This window comes from Leguminivora glycinivorella, chromosome Z (genome assembly GCF_023078275.1).
Source record: "Leguminivora glycinivorella isolate SPB_JAAS2020 chromosome Z, LegGlyc_1.1, whole genome shotgun sequence".
Classification (NCBI taxonomy): Eukaryota; Metazoa; Arthropoda; class Insecta; order Lepidoptera; family Tortricidae; genus Leguminivora; species Leguminivora glycinivorella.
The window spans coordinates 44,362,580-44,384,103 of record NC_062998.1 but is presented as its reverse complement, the minus strand read 5'-3'; the positions used below and the strand labels follow the sequence as shown (position 1 = coordinate 44,384,103).

The following is a 21,524-nucleotide window of genomic DNA, read 5'->3' as shown; positions in this document are numbered from 1 at the left end:
AAAAAAGTAACTAAGATAAGCTTATAGAGAGGTTACAATCTCTATGTAAGGTGCACCGGGAATCAATTTTGACGGTAATTGAATTCCATGTTTTACACTATTAACTAAAGTGCAATGTGAGTCCACTGTAACAGTGGATACAGATGATACTCTAGTTAATAGTTTTAAACCTGAAAGCCATGCAATTAAGTTCTCATGTTTATTCTATGGCTAACATAACCCTATGTAGGTAATTGAAATTGATGTTAGGTACAGCGGGGCAAATCTCGACTGGGGGGCAATTGAAACTTATCCATTTTTTCCATTATTACACTATGATGTTGAGTTGTACACCCTATTCAATAATGAAAACATTGTAAAACATGGAAAAATTGGACCAGTTACATTTGCCCCCAGTCGAGATTTGCCCTGCTGTACCTTAAATATAGAACATAATAAATAAAATAAGCCATTAGTTACGTGTACGTTAATGATCTTGCCATATAAAGTGATAGACAGTGAATAAAGAGACCGGCTTCTTAGTTTACGCATAATATACTTTTTGTTAAAGAAAATTACGAGGTACCTATCAAACGATTTGTTCTGAGCTTCTTTGTTCTCACTGTCGTTTGCAGACAATCTTCAGTGGTGTTATATTAATGTGTAAATCTTTTTTTGCAAGTTAACTTAACTCGGATAGAGCTATAGTTGTAATAGATAGCAAAGACATACTTACCTATGTAACTCCGTATACTAGTAGAAGACGGATAAAGTCTAAGAAAAAAACGTACCTCAAAGCCATAGAGAAAAAGGTACGGTGGCCTAGATGGCGTTACACCTTTGGGGAACGCTCGGCTAAATGGCTCTAATATTAATAGTTGACATTTTAACACATACCAAGCTAACAATATGGGCTAAATTGTCAAAACTGAGGTTCAAAAGTTTTAAGCTTGTGTCGAGAGATGGCAGTCTTTGCACTGTGATTACACGTTTTACTTTGACAGTAACTCTCTAAAACTCGATCCTCTTTATAGATAGTAATAGGTACAATCAGCCAAAAAAGTGGTTTACCACTTTCCGACTTTATTTCCTAAAAAATAGAGTCGAAAAGTGGTAAACCACTTTCTTGGCTGACCGTACCTGAGTCATTTTTTTGACCCATTAACTAATATTAAACATGCACTACATGATATTAACCAACCACCAACAACCACGCAATTCCATAGTGTAAGTTTGACTATTTACGTATGTTAATTCTAAAAAAGCTACTTAAAGAAAGAAAAAGTCATTTATTCAATACAAGACACGTATACATCACAAAATGATGAAATACAAAAATTAAGAATAAGATAACAACAAATACACAAAAACATCCTAAGAAAATTATACAGTGTGTTACCAACAAATAGGCTTTTCTGAAGGAACGTACATAATCTTACATAGTTATTTAACTTAACCATGCCCTTATATTAATTTAATTAATAATTAAAAAAAAAATACTTTATAAACTTTTTAACAAAAATATTGCCAGCAATGTACAGCACACACACTTGTCAAGTGAGGGCAATGACACCTCATAAGTATGAGCTATGTGAGTAATGACAATTGTATTAAGAAGTGCACGCATTACATTGAATCATGGTTTTCTGAAAATTATTTTTTCAGTTAATTTAAATAACTATGATTTGCTGATATGCGCAAACGATTGATAATTGGCTATATTATTATTTGTTTTAATAAATGCCCGGGTGGTGGTAACACACTGTATACACACAAACAGAAAATTACGTTTGTGTGTCCAGCAATGTGTGCAGTAGGGATAAGGCAAACTCAGCATGTTGTTGCAAAACGCAAGCTAGGCGAATTGCAACGCTGTTATTGTACCAACTGTACCAAGGCCTTAGTGAGTGACTTTTTTTTAAATATAAAGTAAACTAAGAAATTACAAATAATAAAAATAAACATAAATATTATTAAGTGATAAGTACACGTTTTGCTTACTTAGGGCCAGTTGCACCGACCACATTTGACAGACACATCATCGTCACGCAGCAGACGTCTATGGAACTTCCCATACGATAAAATTTAACGAACGAACGTTGCCAGACGGTTTGGTGCAACCGACCCTTAGACATACTGTAGGTAGTTCAAAATCAAAAATCATATTTTAGCCAGATAGAAATAGGTACATAGTAGATGCACTTTTTGAATTGTTTCATATTTTTCACGTGTTAAAGAACCATTACGCCAACATATAACTATTGGAAAAACCGTAATCGTACTACAGGTATTCTATAGAGGATTCCCGGTAGTCATTTAATCACATCGGTACAAATAAATTTAACGAATCATTTCAAGATATGTGCTTAAGTCTAATGGAGCTGTCACTTATAAAACCTGTTGAAGTTTCAAAACAAATATTAGTTGTTATTAAGAGCTCATTAAGGGGAGCGATCGATGGGGGTGATTTATTCGTTTTTAATTGCCGCTGCACTGCGGAGCCGTCTTCGCTGAATAAAGATTAACGACGCATGCACTTCAGCCACCGAGTGAACACCTTAAATTAGAATTCCCCTCCGTACCTAATGCTCGGCTTACAGTTGCTTTTTCCTGTGACAAGTCAAGATTAGTCAAATTATAAAGTATTATTATATCTGCTTACAACCCTCTACGAGTTTATTACGTTTAAGAATAGGTCCATGCATGTGCAGTGAGCTGCAACAGTGAATGGCGAATTTATCAATGCAACTCTGCAGCACACTGTACAATTTATTCTAAAACCTCAAACCCAAAACCTCAAATACCATGTGTAGGCTACGACACTAAATTAAAAAATATATACTTTTGCTATCTGCATATCAAATCCAATAATGTTTCAAGAGCAAAATACTTAAGCCATCACATGTATATTATAATGTTTATTGAGTAGGTACTAATGTAGGTATTGCAGGTGTTTTGTGTTTAAAGGAGACCTTGCTTTATTCGGTCCGACTTATCACTGTAAGTAACCGTATTTATAACAATTAAGAGTATAAATAAATTCATTGTTTGAATTAAGAGATGATTAGTGTTGCTGAGCACGCAAAGGTCATTACAATTAATCCATTATATTTTTACAAATAAATTCCAGAATAGGTTATTTGTATGAAATAAATGAATATTCTCGATTATATGTAACTTATACGAGTATATGGAGGAAATCATCGACTCAACTAGGACTCGGGATATACTGGTATGATTATAATAAACGAATAATAAATATTCCTGCGTGCTCGTACTTTTGTATTTTGCATTCTGCAACGAGGAGTACTAAGACTACAGCAATTTGCCTATCTATTTCAAGTCTTAAGTAAAGTAAGCTGTCGAAAAAATAACAAGCGTTAAATAACACAATTAAAACGTCATAAAATATGTGGTGGGGCGTCTTCGGACTAATAATGAGGTAATACGGGGTTCAGGTCGGCTCGGCAGGTGCGCCTGGACTGCTATGCTAGGGCTGCCGCTGCGGGCCAGATGCTGAATAAATACTTCTAGCGTAGGGTTTGAATGAATTTTACGTAGTCACGGATTATTTTCAAGATTTCATCATTCTCACGGATCCTTCTATTTAGTTCTGTAACTGGCCTACTGTCCCCGATAGTGAACTTCCCTAATTTTGGAGCACACTTAAAGAAACCCTTATCTAGTGTATTGTGTAATTTACTGAACTATTTGATCGTATTTCCATCCATACAACAAAAAAAAGTTGGGACACCTTATCATGGCAATATCTGGAATATTTGAATCAAGAAAATAGTTCTATAGTTCATCCATTATTGAAGTCATGTGCATCCTGTTCGATTTTCTAACGTAGTTAAATTATGCAGGTACTTGTCTTTATACACAGTTTGAGTTCCTCCAGAATTCGACACTTTCCTCCTGCAAACGATTTCTTACGAGTCTTAAGTTCTCGACACCGTTATATGTAAAGCTAAAGCACTCGCCAGCATACTGTGCAACATTTTAACTTTCGATAAAAATCCGGCGTAGCCAGCCCTGACGCCTGATACCTATCTCACACCTTAATCACTCCCTCCAACAATTCGTAGTGATATTTACTAAACACACTCCAAACCGGGCCGTCAATGAGTGTAATTAACTATTTTCGGCCCAAACACCTCACTTGTCAGGGAGGGTATCAAATCGTTTATCGGTTTATAAATAATTATTACCTATACGTACACGGTGGGTTATGGTAATTTAAATAAATTGAATAGAAAATGAATTAATAATGTGTGTTTTAATATAGTTGTGTTAGTACCTACGTAACCGATAGGAATTTTACTTAGGTATTAATTTAATTAGCGTTACGTTAATACTCTTATTTACTCATTGGATTTATTATATATGGTTTCAAAAAACGTTTCATATAAAACATTTATAGTTCGTATTTACAAACAACTGTTCATAAATTAAATTGAATACAATATCTAAAACATAACTTTTTAATCAAAATATTTTTCTCTATAATGAACACCTGAGAAAGCTTGCCAGTTCTAATGGTATAAATAATGTGCCTACAAAAAGTCTACTCCCTTCTCGCTAACGTTTCACTCGACGCTCCATAAAGCTCGAGGACGGTCAAGAGGCAAACACTCAACTCAAACATATTTAAAAGCCTTAATTACCCTCCGAGGCAACAATGCCCTGTTTGTAAAATCGTGTCGGTGTATCTTCATCTGTTATAATAAAGCGGCACTTCTCCGACAATTAGCGCGAGGACAAGCGGCGTGGCACCTCGCTCGCAAACAAACCCTCTGCGAGCCTCCACCCGACTGTCACCCCGAGGAGCGAGCTTCTACGGCGCGCACAACTGTTCTGAGCCTTGAGCTTTATTCCACTTGCCAATACTGACTTTTCGTGATAATTCTGCGTTGATGTAAAAGAAATCGCAAGTTCCCGAATAAATAATAGAGTGCCTTATTCGATTCATATCAACTATCAGAGGCGCATCTCCGATCAACCAGAACGCGTATTAATTGAAAAAAGTATGTAACAAAAATCAACTTGTCATATCACCATTGTCGCCTGTCTGAGGATTGCAAATGTTTAATTTTTACATATCCATTTGATAACTTGCGATTTATCCACCCATCAACGGAGAATCAACACGAAATATCAGTTTTAGCTAGCCAAAGCTACAGAAACACATATGTATTTCCATAGCTGTGGCCTTGAGTGGATCACTTAAGTCATAGTGTGCGATGATTGACTTAGTTACTCTCAATTTCAAGTGCCTTTATTTCACACGTCCGTGCGTACTTTACTGACGCATATTATTATTTAAGATTTTTAGGAATTGATAAAAGTGTTTTAAGGGTACTTCGAGTTTCAAGACATCGCTTCCAATACAAAGGTCAAATAAAATTATGGCTATAGGCTAAATTAAATGAATAACTTTGCTTTTTACATACCGAAAGTACCTACACATCAAAGAAAAGATTAATGTATGGTAAAGTTGCCCAGAGAAGGTAGGTAATAAATAAGTATAGCCAATTTTGGCTGTATTACATTATCGGCACCTGCTATCGATCGATGCATATAAGTACCTATTTTCGCCATATTCTGCGTTTAGTTAGAAGAAGGGAGAAAAATAATGATGTAAAGATAATTTATTGATCTTTTCCGGGACCAACAAACTGAATACAAGCGGGCAGTGGACGGACGGTCCCCAAGGCGAGCCATAGGCGGCGTGCCGTTAGCCGGTCGTCACCGTCAGCGGCGCGCCGTGACCAGTGTAACAACCACCGTCGACACTTCCGCTCTTCACCGACATAATTACAAACGGAAAATTCAACTACCACCACCATATAAGAGTAGGTAGACGAATTTCGTCGAAGCAAGTGATAATGCGAGAGGGCGTCAGGATGCCCGGCACGTCCCAGTCTATTTGGTCTCCGCCTGATATTGTGCACACAAAGTAACGATTACTCATACCGGCCGAACTTTATTTATGACAGGAAGAAATTGCGATTGTATTCTTTTAATGGTTATAACTTCCCAATATGACACGGCGCCTGGCGGCATATTATATAAACTTTGTTCCTTTTAAAACTAGATATGTAAGTTTAATATAAATAAATAGATGAGTTATTGCAGTTAATTCAATATTATAAACAGGTGGTACCTATCTAAGTATGATATTGAATATAATAAATCCAGTTCGATCTTACATTCCACCATCATCATCATCCTCCTTGCGTTGTCCCGGCTTTTGCCACGGCTTATGGGAGCCTGGGGTCCGCTTTGACAACTAATCCCCAGATTTGGCGTAAGCACTAGTTTTTACGAAAGCAATTGCCATCTGACCTTCTAACCCGAAGGGTAAACTAGACCGTATTTGAATTAGTCCGGTTTCCTCACGATGTTTTCCTTCACCGAAAAGCGACTGGCAAATATCTGATGACAATTCGCACATAAATTCCGAAAAACTCATTGGTGCGAGCCGGGATTCGAACCCGCCACGTCCGGAACGAAAGTCGCACGTACCTAAGGCTAGGCTACCAGCGCTTACATTCCACCAAATCATCAAAATGTTTAGGCATAGATGTCCAGAAACTCTTTCATGATAATTCATGATAATTCCTAAGATTTGCCGAGGCATATTACGATACCTACGCCAGATCAGAAAATTAGTAGGCGCGTCATGAAACATAATTAGATGGTGCATAATTAGATCGCCATATGCTGCTTTTCTTTTAGTGCGCTAATCAGTACTTTATGTGCCTATGTCGATTGTTCTTCTAATATATTTCTAGTTCTTTCTAACCTATCTGCTGCCCTCGGTACATTAAACTTACTTTGTACCTACTGTAAAAAGTTTTATAATACACTTGCGAATTAAAAGACTCCCTTCGGTTGTGTCTTAATTTATTGCACCCCTGCAAAATTCGCAAGTGTACTAAGTATATCAGTAGGTACAGCATTCTGGTCAAAAACTCCGCTTTCTGCAAGTAACTCATCATAACCGCTCACTTTATTATCATTTTTAGGGTTCCGTAGTCAACTAGGAACCCTTATAGTTTCGCCATGTCTGTCTGTCCGTCCGTCCGTCCGTCCGTCCGTCCGTCCGTCCGTCCGTCCGTCCGTCCGTCCGTCCGCGGATAATCTCAGTAACCGTTAGCACTAGAAAGCTGTAATTTGGTACCAATATGTATATCAATCACGCCAACAAAGTGCAGAAATAAAAAGTGGAAAAAAATGTTTTATTAGGGTACCCCTCCTACATGTAAAGTGGGGGCTGATATTTTTTTTCATTCCAACCCCAACGTGTGATATATTGTTGGATAGGTATTGAAAAATGAATAAGGGTTTCCTAAAATCATTTTTTGATAATATTAATATTTTCGGAAATAATCGCTCCTAAAGAAAAAAAAAGTGCGTCCCCCCCCTCTAACTTTTGAACCATATGTTGAAAAAATATGAAAAAAATCACAAAAGTAGAACTTTATAAACACTTTCTAGGAAAATTGTTTTGAACTTGATAGGTTCAGTAGTTTTTGAGAAAAATACGGAAAACTACGGAACCCCACTGAGCGTGGCCCGACACGCTATTGGCCGGTTTTTACTTATGATAATGAAGTAAGCTCTAAGAGTATAGTATTTTAAACCTAATAAAACATCTATGTGTGGTGACATTACGGACTTTGTAATGTTTTTATAACGTTTACTCTTACCTCATCAGTATATGAGAAAGGAACAGAAACTGCAATCGTGCATGGCGAATTTATCAATGAATTCATTCTTAATTTCTCCATGCGATTTTGCAGCTCACTGTACCTGCTAGCATTTTAACAGCTTTATTTTCAGCTTTACAAAGAGCAGTGCATAAAAAGCCTTCGCTTTCAGTAAAAAAGGCTTAAAGCGCGAGTGATGTAAAGAGAACATTTAGGACCGTTAGGCAAGAATAAGACTATTTGTCAATCTCGCCCCTCGGGAAATCGGTCAGCTGAGCACGCTTTCCTCGTTGTCAACTCAGTAAACACGTACGATATACGAAACATAAAATGAATGCTAAAAGTATGAGCGATGAGTGGATGTAGGCTTTACATGAAAATATTACTACTAGTAAAAATAAGATTACGTCGTTCCATATTAAATCCATACTCATGAAACAAATGACTTAAAATAAGTTTACCTATTGGTAAGGCGCCGTTTAAGCGTAAGCACCGCCTTTGGTAATTACGGCTTAGAGCCTATAAATGAGCCAATGTATCCAGTCGAGCCCTGAGACAGCCTCGTGGAAGTCAAAAAATAAAAAGTCTACATATAAGCAGTGCCGCCATAGCAAAATGTCGTCGTAATTATTTAACGCAATGTCGTCGGCTAAGTGCTACCAAAGCAATTGGCAGGATTTCTGCATAAACTACATTAACGTGCAATTATCTAAGTAGGTACATTGCTACTCAACTAGCTAGGTAACATAGCTATCCATTATGGGGTCGAGGAAGGGTGATGCGTCATCGCTAGCGATTCGTAACGATAGGTACTCGTCGCCGTTGCGTTCAAAGGTTCGCGTTCCTGTGTGGCCAACGGCGGCGCGTTCCGGACATGATGTCATCGGAGCGCTCGCGACTTGTCCTAACACTGTGCCACTGCCGCACCACACAGTTAATCGAGGATACGTGTATAGACAACGATTTACAGCACAAAATGCCAGTCCTCCCGTGTATTACCGATCTATAGAACAATAAAGAGTACGCGCGGACGCATGCCAATGAGCGGTATCGTATTCAGGTAGCGCTTGCGCGCCATTAGTAACCCGGCCCGGGCCTGGAGTAATTGACCGACAAGCTAATTTCATTCTAGGCGCATTGGACGCTTCCTCTTTCCTTTTTCCTATCGGTCAGCCGCGCACGAGACTCATGCTTCGCCACTAACGTACGTATTTTCTTCTTGATTATGGTTTTAGACCCATGAATAGCCTCTTTCCATACATACGACGGCAAACAGTAGGTACGAGTTATAAACATTTTAAAGCAGTAAGTAGTTTATATTAATACAGTGTGTAAATCTAATACGGGCGAATCTCTTAACGGTGGCTAGTATAGGACATAAGAAATGTAGATAAAGAGACAACTTATACTTAGAATTGAAATTGAAAAATTTATCTAATACAAAATAATTCGGCCCGTCGTGTAATGAAAACACAAAGGCGTTAAACGCTCGATGACACTTATTTTTAAAAGCTCATATCACGTATCAATCGCAACCGCGTTTACAGTACATTGCTGCTGATAAAACTTTCAATATTGTATTATGTGGTGAAAAAAAAGTAACTTAAAACACTTCTAAATAATGATGATATTAATGAATTCTATGTCTTACTTGATTTATCGCCCGTATAAAGCATACACACTATATCATACTCGAAAATAACACTGTGCCGCGTTTTACAATGCCGTTGCTGCTGGCCCCGGTCGAAGGGAAAAACCCAAGAAGTGTTGGCGTGTCGTTGGGGTTGATGTGCGTACCAACCCAGGGATGCAGAAGACCGTGCGTAGTGGAGGAGGAAAAGCCGGAAAGCGAACCCCGGGCTCTGAAGCGCTCGCTAAGATGAGACAGAGAGAGAGCGTTTTACAATGCCGTTCATTTTGACTGAAATGTAGTGTCTTGTCTACAATGTCTACATCTGTAATCTTACTGGTCGTTACGTTACTTCGTCCAGTATCAATTAGGCCTTCGGTTGTGTATCGACCTGACCGCTATTGTAACAACATTGGTCGACTGTTACAGATGACAACACCGACTGTTTTGGCAGAGATAGTGTCTTAACACATTCTACAGCATGTTTAGTGGGGGCCCTGATAACCTTAAGATATAGAAAAAACGTTTAAAATCTACTGAGATTTTGTTATTCCACTGTAACAAGTGTTTATATTGTAAGATTTTGTTACTCTTTGGTGTTGTCATAAATAGTGAAGCTATATTTGTTGTATTTTTATACTTAGCATTTCATTAATTAAAGCCATTTTGCTAAATTTAGAAGGCTGCTGTCTGACTTTTAGGAGTTATTTGTGTTTAATCCGTGGTTTTTGCCGCCGGGGCCGAAAAAACAATGAGATAGCATTATGATGAGGTGCGTTGCATTGCAACATGAGTACCTTTTAAAACAATACCTAACATTGATAACGATTCCGGTGTCACGAAGACAAGTGGTGAATGGATGCTGAGGTCGCAGTGAGGTCGGCCGGTCGGATTTTACCTACAATATACCTACTAGTCACATCTTGTATACAGTTTGTAAAGCTAACGGGCGAATCTCTTAAAGGTACATTATCCATACAAAATACATCGGCCCGCAATGTGAAACTGTAAACGACAAACGTTATACGCTCGTTAACGGTTGTCATTGACTGTCATCGCAACCATGTTTATGGTACATTTTGCTGCTGAGAAAATATCCAAAAATTTATTAAGGGGTGAAAATTAAGAGTAAACTCTAAAACACCAATTAATTAATGATAACACGTATTATAAGGCTGGTTTAATTTATCGCCCGTGTAAGGTTATACATTGTACCTATTAGTAAAGTTAAAGTGGGTAAAAGAATCTGCAGTCATCATTTTAAGTCTTTGCATTTGCAGTAAGTTAGGCAAAGTAAAAATAAATATAGACTGATATTCTTGGCACATGACATTTATTAAGTGAAATGATTTATTCTAATTAAATATAGCTAACCGAGAGGTCAACCTTCCATTTTAGTTCATTCCTATATTTAAATAAATTCTACTCTCAATCCCTAAATAAAATATTTTGGTGTTGGACAGTCGGTATCTTAAAATGGATGAAGTATGATGATATATATACCTACTTACTCTGTGGGCCTAGCTAGCTAGAGATATGTATCTGCCGATAATAAGTACCTAACTCAGTAGTCCTGAGTAGTAGTAACTCAGGGATGGTAATTCTGGTTGCTTCTTAAATAATCTATAGAATGCTGTTCGAATATAAATTTCATTTAAAAGCTGTTTAAATCAATCAATTTAGTCAATCATAGACTGGTGACGAAACAGGTTGCACAATTCACTTTGGGTCATGTTGTGAAACAATGCCTCTCAGGGGCATAAAATTCAATGTTCACAGAGATATTAATAATATGTCAGCAATAAAATGAGACGTGACCTGAGATAGCAGAGGAATCGTGGTCGCGACACTTAATTTTCACTAGTTTATTCGTTCCACATTAGTCGACTTGTGAGGTCCCGTATCGGCGCCGGCGCCGCTCCCGGCCTGCCGACGGACGCTTGATAAATAACATCTCTTGTCATCTTCCCAGATGAACTCTGTCTGTCCCTGCTCACCGTAAACAAATACATTTAAACTGCGAACATTAATTGATACGTAATTGTTTCAAATATCGCACACGAAGAACATATGTTTACTTGCATACATCGTAAATTCAGTTTATTATGCGATTCCTGACAGTACAGATATTCTTTAAATATACTATGGACCTTGTTAATGATCTCAATTTTTATTGACATCGGGAACAAGACTGACCTCTTAGCTCTTGGACTTGTGAAAAAGAAGAACTTATCATAAAGTTCTGATGGACGCAGTTTTGCATCTCCTGGTAATTTGGTTTCGTCATGTTGGTTGTTATTTACTTTATACTCTTACTGCTTTATGTTAATATAACCTTGTTGAAACAAAGAATGCGTATTTAAAAAAAAACGATGGAAATCTTACTACAGTTTAAGAGTTTAACATTTTCAGCTGAACCTTACAGGCGTCTTATCAAATACTTATTATGTTTTATTGTGAAAACGTAATGTACTAGGACAATTTTAATGAAATATATGTAATGGCTACATTATTTATATTATTCGAAGCATAACCTGTAACGACTATATATTATTTAAGATAACTTATCTTAAGGTAAGATTTTGCCTGTGTCGACAGGTGGAACTCGTATTTACGATATCATTTTCAGCAACTGATTTCATGAAATTCTAAGCCGAAACGTCACTAGCAACAATAATAAATGATTATACTAATGCAGGTTGAACTATATCTAATTGAGATACCACAGCATCAGCAAAGCTGGGCAGGGCATAGGGCTCTCTACTTAAGGTGGTTATGGCTGATGAACATACAAGTGTCGGCGATGCGGGCACGTGGAGAAGGAAATGAAGCGCACGAAGAGAGCGGTGCAACGGGACGGCAGCTCGTTATAAATATGATCGAATTAATAAAGTCTGATATGATAGATCGCTTTTATCTTTAATCCGCCTAACAATGGGCGGCTAATGCAATGGGAACCTTTAGCTTTTCTTCCTGTAACTTTGAGAATATAAATGTAATCAAATAAGCGTTTTTTGGCCCTTGTGAATGAGAAACAAAGACAATATTGGATAAAGGTAGGTACAGTTATTTCATTGTTTACGGAGTTAAAGGAGATTTAATTGTTGATAAAACTAGTCAGTTTTTGAAGCGGTTGATCGATCCCCGACTCGCGCCACCTTTGCGGGTCACGTTTCTCAGTCAGATTACGCCAATGACAAAGGTGCAGCTGCTTTACAGCCAGTAAACACGTACAAGACAACAAGACAGATTGTTACTTGAATTAATTAACTGTGCGGACGACATACATGCCCACTATTACGTTATCAGCGCTCGGACGTCGGTCGGGTCAACTAACAATTTTAACAGAAAAATAATTTGCCACTGATAATAACGACAATTTATGTCTTGTTTTTTTCATTTACTTGTCTGTATGTATTCATGCTTTGTTATTTAATGGTTAACTAAACCTATCATTTACTTAAAAACAAAAACTACTAATAAGTACATATAATCAAGTCTGGCGTACTAAAAGAGAGGCCTATGCTCAGCAGTGGGCGATAAAGGGCTGATATGATGATGATAATCAAGTCGATCAACCATTTCAAATATGATATGTACTTTTGCAGCTAATGTACTTTTCACGTGTGAGGTGAATTTGTTATTTACAATCAATTTATTGAACGTTTCTATGGTCTTACACTACTCAGAGCAAAGATACCGCGTTGTCGGAAACACTGCTTCACTGCTCCGCCTAAATTTCAGGTTACACGTCCTTACCGCACGATAACTAATCATTTAAATTATTTCCAAAGTGTGCTTATAACGTTTTATTTACGTTTTAGGCGGAAACATGAGGCTCCCCCGTAGTTGTTCTATAAGGGTTTTTATGCATGGGGCTGACCAATTAGTCGCCGGCTAGCATGTTCAGGTGGCGGGTATCGCTCGCGCGACGCGTGCGGTTGGCCGTAATGGCGCTTTGCCCGCTCATAATGTGTTTTTGGCGTGCCGCGCCCCCGACCGCCCTATCTACCCACCAATATTTAGGGCCTGTATAGTACCTTTTAAAAGTTCGTCCATAACCCCGAGATTGGTCGTTGCGTGCGTCCATTTCTATATTACGAGGCAAAATAATTAGCTTTATCTCATATCATTTTTACGAACATAGTAATTTACTTGTAGCATGAAAGGCGATGTTATTGGTTTATTTTTTCATGTTAGCGTATGGTTCATAACTTTAGCGTGTATAAATACGTGTATATTGGTATCTCGTTTTTCAATTACTTAATTATTAAAAATTCCAATGACATAACTACGTACGTTTTCGTGTCAATTGATATGCCCGCGCGTTTGTTATTAAAACGATTCACAGTTAAATAAGTACGGTTGTACGGGTTTGCTGCCGACATTATCTCAATTTGTCTGCCCGCGATAGTGCGGGAAGGAACGAGTTCTGCCAGTAACACGATCTTCCCTCATATGACACTGTCCCATGTCACTTTTAACACAAAACCTGTCGGCGTGTCAACTTTTTTCCGAAGTTCTAGTCCATAGATTAATTTGTTGATCAACCTACTGGCGTGTAAAGAAAACGGTGTACATCTATTACCTCTCAAAATATCGCACCGTGTAACTCTATACCGGCGACGGTGTCATTGGTTAAATCGAAGTGTAGTAACATTATATCCTCGAAGCCTTTAACCTGCGTCACTCCCCCGGCGGCATGATCACTCATATTTAAACTTAAGTATAAAATTACATCTTTAGTTATTTGTCCGATAAGAGACTGCCTCTTAATATTCGAAAGGTTCGGTAGTTTATTCTTGAAGCTGGAACTAGATTATATTAGGGTATGTCTGCAGCGACTGCAGCCGATCTCAAGAAGCAACAGATCGTACAGTTTTGTCGATAGTCGCATCAAACCAAGTAATAAGTGGGATAGGCTTTAAATGGACAAAGGGCAAACTGGGTGTTTTTTCCCGCACTAGTTCGGAAAGTAGTATATTTCTTGTCGGGTCTAAATTTCAAAAGGCCATATTGTATACTGTAAAACCGGTAAAACGTCGTACGATGCACGTGCGAAGAGAGAATTCGTAGCTCGTCGATTTTAATTTATCGCCACTTGTTTCGGATTTCCTCCTTTCCGGACTTGTATCACGATCTGCCAGATCTTACATACCGACTTACATACATATAATATCCCAGTTAATTATTTTTATCTTTTATGTAGTTACAAAACACTATCAGTGAATAATAATTACGTACTCCAAGTTTTAATTTATATACTTCAATCTCGGGGTTTATAAGTTTTCTGAAGGCCTTTATGTAGAAATTCGAATGTTCGTGACGTGTACCCACAGTTTAACGACAACGAAAACAAACTCCGCTTTTATACCGACGGGACATAAGCGGATTTGCGTTTTTATGAAATGCCTCGGCTGAAGCGTTTCATGACTATTATATCAACCCGCTTCCTCCCCTCTCGCGATTAAAATCATAAAAAAATTAATTTAAACGTCCAAATTAACCGCGGATGCTATAGGTTTAATATCAACAACTTTAGATACCAGCAATATTTTTGTGTTTATCTCATTTTTATGAGTTTAAGTAGGAAGCATGAGGTGGTGGGTTAGATAGGGATTTAATTGAAGGAGGAGTGAGGGTGAGAAGGGGAAGCCGCAACGGCCGGGGTGCTGCGCCGCACCGGGGGAAGCAAAATAATAAAAAAATGCACGCTTTGCGGCGGTATCCCCCGCGAGCGCGGATGCTGTGAAAGTGGCACGCCGTGGATAAATGAAGGTTTTTTGTTTGTGGAATACGCCTAAGCTTGGCGTCGCTCCACTTTCGTATTGTCACTTCAATTCTATGGATGTTAGTTCATTCATGGAGCCCGCTCCGACGCGAACGTCATTAAATTTATGTCGCCTTAAAGCGGTGTTTTACGGTCAGATAATCATTTAAAGTGAACTTTCTATTTAGCTACTCCGCCGCAGTAGTTTAAGCAATTGAAGTTCCTGTAACAAACGGATATCAGTTTTCACATCGCAAAATGTGAAATAACATAATTCATTTATGTTTATTTATAAGCATTTTATTCGATCGGGGTGAGGAGTATTATTAAGTCAACAACGAGCTTAACAATGGGTAGTAGGAGTTTATCCGCGGCCGCAGAAGGCGCAGATCGGAGTCCTGGGGGGCGGGCATAAGACTCAAAACGGAACGCGGCTGCAGCGATAAAGGGCGATGCCCGTCACTTATACGATTTAAGTGACAGTTTTATTAATTTCCCATACAACTCATCCCCAGTTTCCACCCTACTCTATTTCCGACTGTTGCATTGGCGGCATATGGAGCCGGCAGAACGTTGCACTCCACAACAAAAATGTCATAAAATTCGAAACAACGTATGGCCATGATAAACTGGAGTATCAAAAATTTAGTTCAGGCTTAGTTATTGTGCGTATTATTTAAATGTAATCAGTTCAAAATATATTTGACTAATGAACCCTATTTCATTCTTTCTTTAATATCGTTTGGATGTAAAGAAAAAGTACGTAGCTGTAGGTACAGGTAGTAACATTTTTAGTAAAATTATATAATATTGAATTACTGATTATATTTTAATTAATAATGGTTACTAAAGTTGGCTGCCGATACGAGAATTGCATCGTAATAAAGATAGGCCACTTCAAATAAGGGCGCACGGTCCAACAAATGCGTGGTGCTAGCTGTGTCTAAGATAAGCCGGGCTTAGCGCTGGCGCGGCAGTCGATGGCTTATCGCGATTTCAATTATTATGCTGCTGCTCTCATTGGGCAGCGCCGAGGGTCCCGCCCGGCGGTCTTGAAAACTGTTATCTTAAATCTCGCCCAAATCAGACTCCGCCGTTTATGCATGATTGTTCCCATAAAAAATTTAAGCACTTCGACCGGGGTGAAAATTCGCGTGCCTGTCTTCTTAGCGAAGATTGGTACGCTCATAATTCCATTACGATGTAATCAGATTAAAAATTTATCCATATTCATTATTCTTTATTTTTAACAGATACGGAATGGACCTTAACGGAGCCAGAAGAAAAAATGCTACACGAGAGACGACGAGCACTCTTAAGGCTTGGTTAAACGAGCACAAGAAAAACCCGTACCCGACGAAAGGCGAGAAGATCATGCTCGCCATCATCACCAAGATGACGCTCACGCAGGTTTCCACGTGGTTCGCCAACGCGCGCCGCCGCCTCAAGAAGGAGAACAAGATGACGTGGGAGCCGCGGAACAGGGTCGATGACGATGACAATAATAATGATGACGATGACCACAAGAGCAACGACGGAAAGGATGTATTAGGTACGTATCGTAATCGTACCTGAATCAAACCCACGTTATGTCCTAATTGCTCGGCGAAATGTGGGAAATACTAAAAAAATTTTATTAATTTTAATGAACATTTTCAAACAATGTTATTAATTTTGTTGTAGATGGAAAAGATTCTGGAACCGGATCGAGCGAAGACGGCGACCGGCCACAGCAAAGGTTGGACATGCTAGGACAGAGGACGGAGTCCGAGTGGTCAGAATCGCGCGCCGACAGCGGGCCCGAGTCGCCGGAGCCGTACGAGCGGCCGCTGCATCCGGCCTACCAGCACCTGCCCTCACGGGCGCCCCCCGGCAGCACGCCCGCCTCCGCCAAGCCGCGAATATGGTCTTTGGCGGACATGGCGAGTAAAGACGGTGACGCCCCTCCGCCGCCGCCGTCCGCCTCGGCCTTCTACCAGTCGGCAGCGGCGGCGGCGGCGGCCGCGCGGCTCGCGCACCCGTACGGGCGGGCCGAGTTGTACCGCGGGCTGTACCCTCCCGCCACGCCGGCCGACGTGGCGCTGCTCGAGTACTCGCGGTCCCTGGCGCTGGCGGCCCCGGCGCCCGCGCCGCCCGCGCCCTCGCCCTCCTCCTCGTCCACGTCGTCGCTGGCCGAGCCGCCGCCGCGCGCCTGACCGCCGGCCCCCCGCCCGCCGCTGGCGCACCGACAATAACCACGACCCGCCGTCGCCGCCGTGCCGCCGGTCGCCACGCAACCACGCGAGGGCCTTCTCACCTGTAAATAAATCTATAGAATAATATTATAAATATGTATACATACATTATACATGATAATAATAAATGTGCACCGGTAGAGAAGCTTAATAATGTGATAGTGGAGCGGAGGGGCCACCGGCCGCTCCGCGCGCGCCGCGCCGGGCCGACTGACCGACAATACTAGGTGCTAACCAGTTGGACCTTGCAACAAACACGTTTATGTATTTATATTCGGAGGTGGTTAAACAAAGTGATCTATAATTCAAGAATAGGTATTAACATGTGTTACGTTTTTTTTAGATAAAATAACACAGTTTAGACTTTTATTTGTACCTATATCTATGTAGAGTGTAAATTATTATTTTCACATTTCTCCCATATATTTTAGTGTCTAGAGGCGTATTCAGAAACGTGAAAAATGATAACTATAAACCGACCTATGTAACATGCGCTATACACTACAGTGATGTACATGCGTGTGAGAGCGGTGCGCTGACATATAATAATTAAGTAATATTGATGTACGATTTCACGTTTCTAAATACGCTTCTTAATTACGTCCACTTTATGTCTATTGTTTAATAGTGTTTTAGATAAATCTAACATCGCATCTTAACTATTTATTTTACGAGGTCAGTAAGCCTTAACCCTTTATATTAAGTTTAAATAACTACCAGTACCAGATTTGTTGAGAATTTTCGAAATCTGAGTAATTCATTTCTAGTCAGAAGACTATGATCGTCTATCTATGTTAAACATAAATGAAATTTCATTATTGATGACGTTTCATTTGTCGTTAAGAGTGTCGTAAATATTTTAACATACTGTAGGTACATACATATTTAGTGAAGAGTTTAGACATTAGGAGGAGGAGCGCGGCGGGCGCGCCGGTCGGCGTCCGCTCCGGTCGGCGTCCGCGCCGGTCGGCGTCCGCTCCGGTCGGCGTCCGCGCCGGTCGGCGTCCGCGCCGGTCGGCGTCCGCTCCGGTCGGCGTCCGCGCCGGTCGGCGTCCGCTCCGGTCGGCGTCCGCTCCGGTCGGCGTCCGCGCCGGTCGGCGTCCGCTCCGGTCGGCGTCCGCTCCGGTCGGCGTCCGCGCCGGTCGGCGTCCGCTCCGGTCGGCGTCCGCGCCGGTCGGCGTCCGCGCCGGTCGGCGTCCGCTCCGGTCGGCGTCCGCGCCGGTCGGCGTCCGCTCCGGTCGGCGTCCGCGCCGGTCGGCGTCCGCTCCGGTCGGCGTCCGCGCCGGTCGGCGTCCGCTCCGGTCGGCGTCCGCGCCGGTCGGCGTCCGCTCCGGTCGGCGTCCGCGCCGGTCGGCGTCCGCGCCCGCGCCCGCGTGCGCTGCTCCTGCACAAGTATTCCGTTCGAAAATACTAACTAGAATTTGGTCTCTCCGAACTAACTTGAATTTACATACGTCTAAGATGGCCTTGTATTATTGTATGAAAGTTGATCGATGGATGGATAGTTGTGTCCTCGTTTTATTTCCTTAACACTGTAAATTATTTTAAAAGTAGAGACTGAAAGTCCAAAATTGAGTCTATAGTTTTGTACATAATGTCCCTGTTGTAAGTATATATTGTAATAATAATGCGAATATTTAAGAGAGGTAAACGCAATAAATTTTCTGTATTAGGTCTCTTTGATGTAAATAACATTGCCTGCAAATGACACTGTAAACCCTGAGAGTTAGTTGTACATAAACAACGAAATAGTTCTCTAAGCTGAGATGGATAAGTTCGGATCCGAATGGGACTCATTGAATGGGTAAAAGTCGTTTAAACGTTATTCTGCGTATCTTTACACATTCATATTATGCCTTCCAACTATGTTGTTGACGCCAATAAATAAAGTTGTCTTGATAGAAATAAAGCGTAAAGCCCACTTCAGAGTAGGTATCCAATATTTGTTGAAACTTGAACTATGACAACCTAGTGTTACGCGTAGGTGTGACCTTTGTGTCTGACAGTTAACATATTATGTACCTACGATGTTTAACTGCCAACACGTAAATTTGCTGAGTAGGCATGGCTATTAGACCACTAACATATTTTCTTGCCTACCATAATCGTTCGCCCTAGCAGGCAATTGTTGATACTTATTGTAAGTATAAAAAAACACCTATGCATATACACAGTTATACAAAAAAATAATAATCTATTCTATTCTTAGCAAGGGTGTTCCCTAGATAGCTTTCAGTAATGTTAGGTACCTACTCCTCGGGATCCACTGCTTCAGTCCCTTGTAAAGGTAAGCGTCCACATATCCGAATAATAAGCATCGGACACATCGATCGATGCGGGTCAGGGGTTGCTCAAATGTGAAGTTATTATACAAAGATTATTAAATTTCTAAAAACTAGTGCCTACGCCAAATCTTGGGATTAGTTGTCAAAGCGGACCCCAGGCTCCCATGAGCCGTGGCAAATGCCAGGATAACGCAAGGAGGATGATGATGATTAAATTTCTAAAATCCGCTGAATAATCCGCTAAAATCCACAGAGCGGGCATATGGACGCTTACCTTAACTGTTACTCATTAACTAAGCTGGCACAAAGAATATTGTTGTTCAGGAATATAAAAATATAAATCTGTCTGAAACTTGATTGTAAAACATCGAAAACTAATTGTTGTTATTGTTGTTTAAGTGAGCTCCCATTTCTATGTTTTAGTTTTTAATGCAATATAATTTTTCGAGTAAGGCTATATAAACTGTGTTTTGTTAGCTTAAATCTCATTGAAAACCTACCCCAGAAAGGTGTGAATAGATGCAATAAAATTTAATACAGAAATATTATTATTGATTTTTATTTGTCTTATTTCTGCTATGAAACGAATTTGGGCATTTTCCAAAATAAATCTCGAAAATCGAATTTTACCAGATCTGGACGTGTCTGGGCTCATTCTTAGAATCACGAGCTGATTCGATCCAAACGATAAAAAATGTATCCTATTTTTTTCCTTTTACGTCACGATTTTAGTATAAACATACTATGTGCGTGACGTATTGGAAACTCGAATTTTGAATGGAAAATTTGGGACACTTTTTTATCGTCGGGAACACGTCCTGATCTGGTGAAATTCGATATTCGAGATTTAATTTGGAAAACGCCCGTGTACCTTGTTGCATACCGCAATGGAAGATAAACGCACCATCGTTTGCTCAAATGACTCCCATGTGAGTGACGGGTATAATCCCGTAGGTAGGTACCATAAGTATATTTCCTCAATGTTTTCCATCAAAGAACATTTATATTCACTTATTAGAAACAAAAAGAATACTTCCGATTGTACAATTCAAGCTCTTTCAAAGATCAAATTTCAAATCGACAGCTTAAGTAGTTCTAGAGATATTTGTTGGTGTGACAACTGACAGAAGTCTTACTGCTCCGACTAGTTAATAAGTTCCCTACTTTTAACACCTATTGTATATTATGTAGGGCAGACCGGGTATGGGTAAGTTTCGTGGTTACAGCGACCACTAAATAAATGTAAAATAATTAATCGAATTACTCTTAGCGAGAGAACGCCTTTTGCGATCTGTCGACAGCAGTTGGATTTTCGTTTAATTTTTACAGTTTGTGTACGGTGCCAAAGCTGCTGTATTAACCAACCACTCCGACAAATATTAACCGGCTTCCTCTATCTAATTGTACAGTCGAGTTCATAAATATGTGTACATTTATTCACCTTATTGCAAGGTGACGAAATGTACACATATTTATGAACTTGACTGTACCTACTAGTATGTAGAACCGTAGTCATGAACTCCTGACTCACCCGAGCAACAACGTCGAACCAATATGGCAACTATTTGACGCGACCATACGCACGCTGACTTGTTTAGTACCTAATACAAAATACTCTCTTTTGAAACAATCCATTTTGAGGCGGAAAGTAATAATTACTGACACAAGTAGGTGATATATGTACAAAACAAACCACTAGTAGTAATAAACTAAGACTCCAGATTTGGCTCATTGAATGAGAAAACTTTAATTATTTAGGTAAATAATATTACAGCAAAGAAATACAATTATGTAAGTAACGGACCCAGATGCCAATATGTATTTACATAAGTATTTTTTAAACAACGTGAATGCGTGAGCGACTTTGACATAAAAAAGGCCACGTAGCACGCGTTGTTCGAGAAATACTGA

General features: G+C 39.9%; 2 protein-coding genes across 3 annotated transcripts in view; one reads left to right on the top strand and one right to left on the bottom strand.

The window, feature by feature from the left end:
* LOC125241477 (homeobox protein caupolican) overlaps nt 1–18,339 on the top strand; it is a 63,185-nt gene extending 44,846 nt beyond the window's left edge. For both annotated transcript variants that reach the window (XM_048149988.1, XM_048149989.1), the window contains exons 4-5: nt 16,348–16,646; nt 16,778–18,339. In XM_048149988.1, the coding sequence (XP_048005945.1) occupies nt 16,348–16,646; nt 16,778–17,289 (811 nt within the window). In that variant the 3' untranslated portion in view covers nt 17,290–18,339. The remainder of the gene's footprint in view (nt 1–16,347; nt 16,647–16,777) is intronic.
* LOC125240496 (laforin-like) lies at nt 18,233–20,520 on the bottom strand. Its single transcript, XM_048148389.1, has 2 exons — nt 20,485–20,520; nt 18,233–18,712 (listed from the first exon to the last, which is right to left on the bottom strand). The coding sequence occupies exons 1-2, from the start codon at nt 20,518–20,520 to the stop codon at nt 18,233–18,235; spliced, it is 516 nt and encodes a 171-aa protein (XP_048004346.1).
* Nucleotides 20,521–21,524: the final 1,004 nt, after the last annotated feature.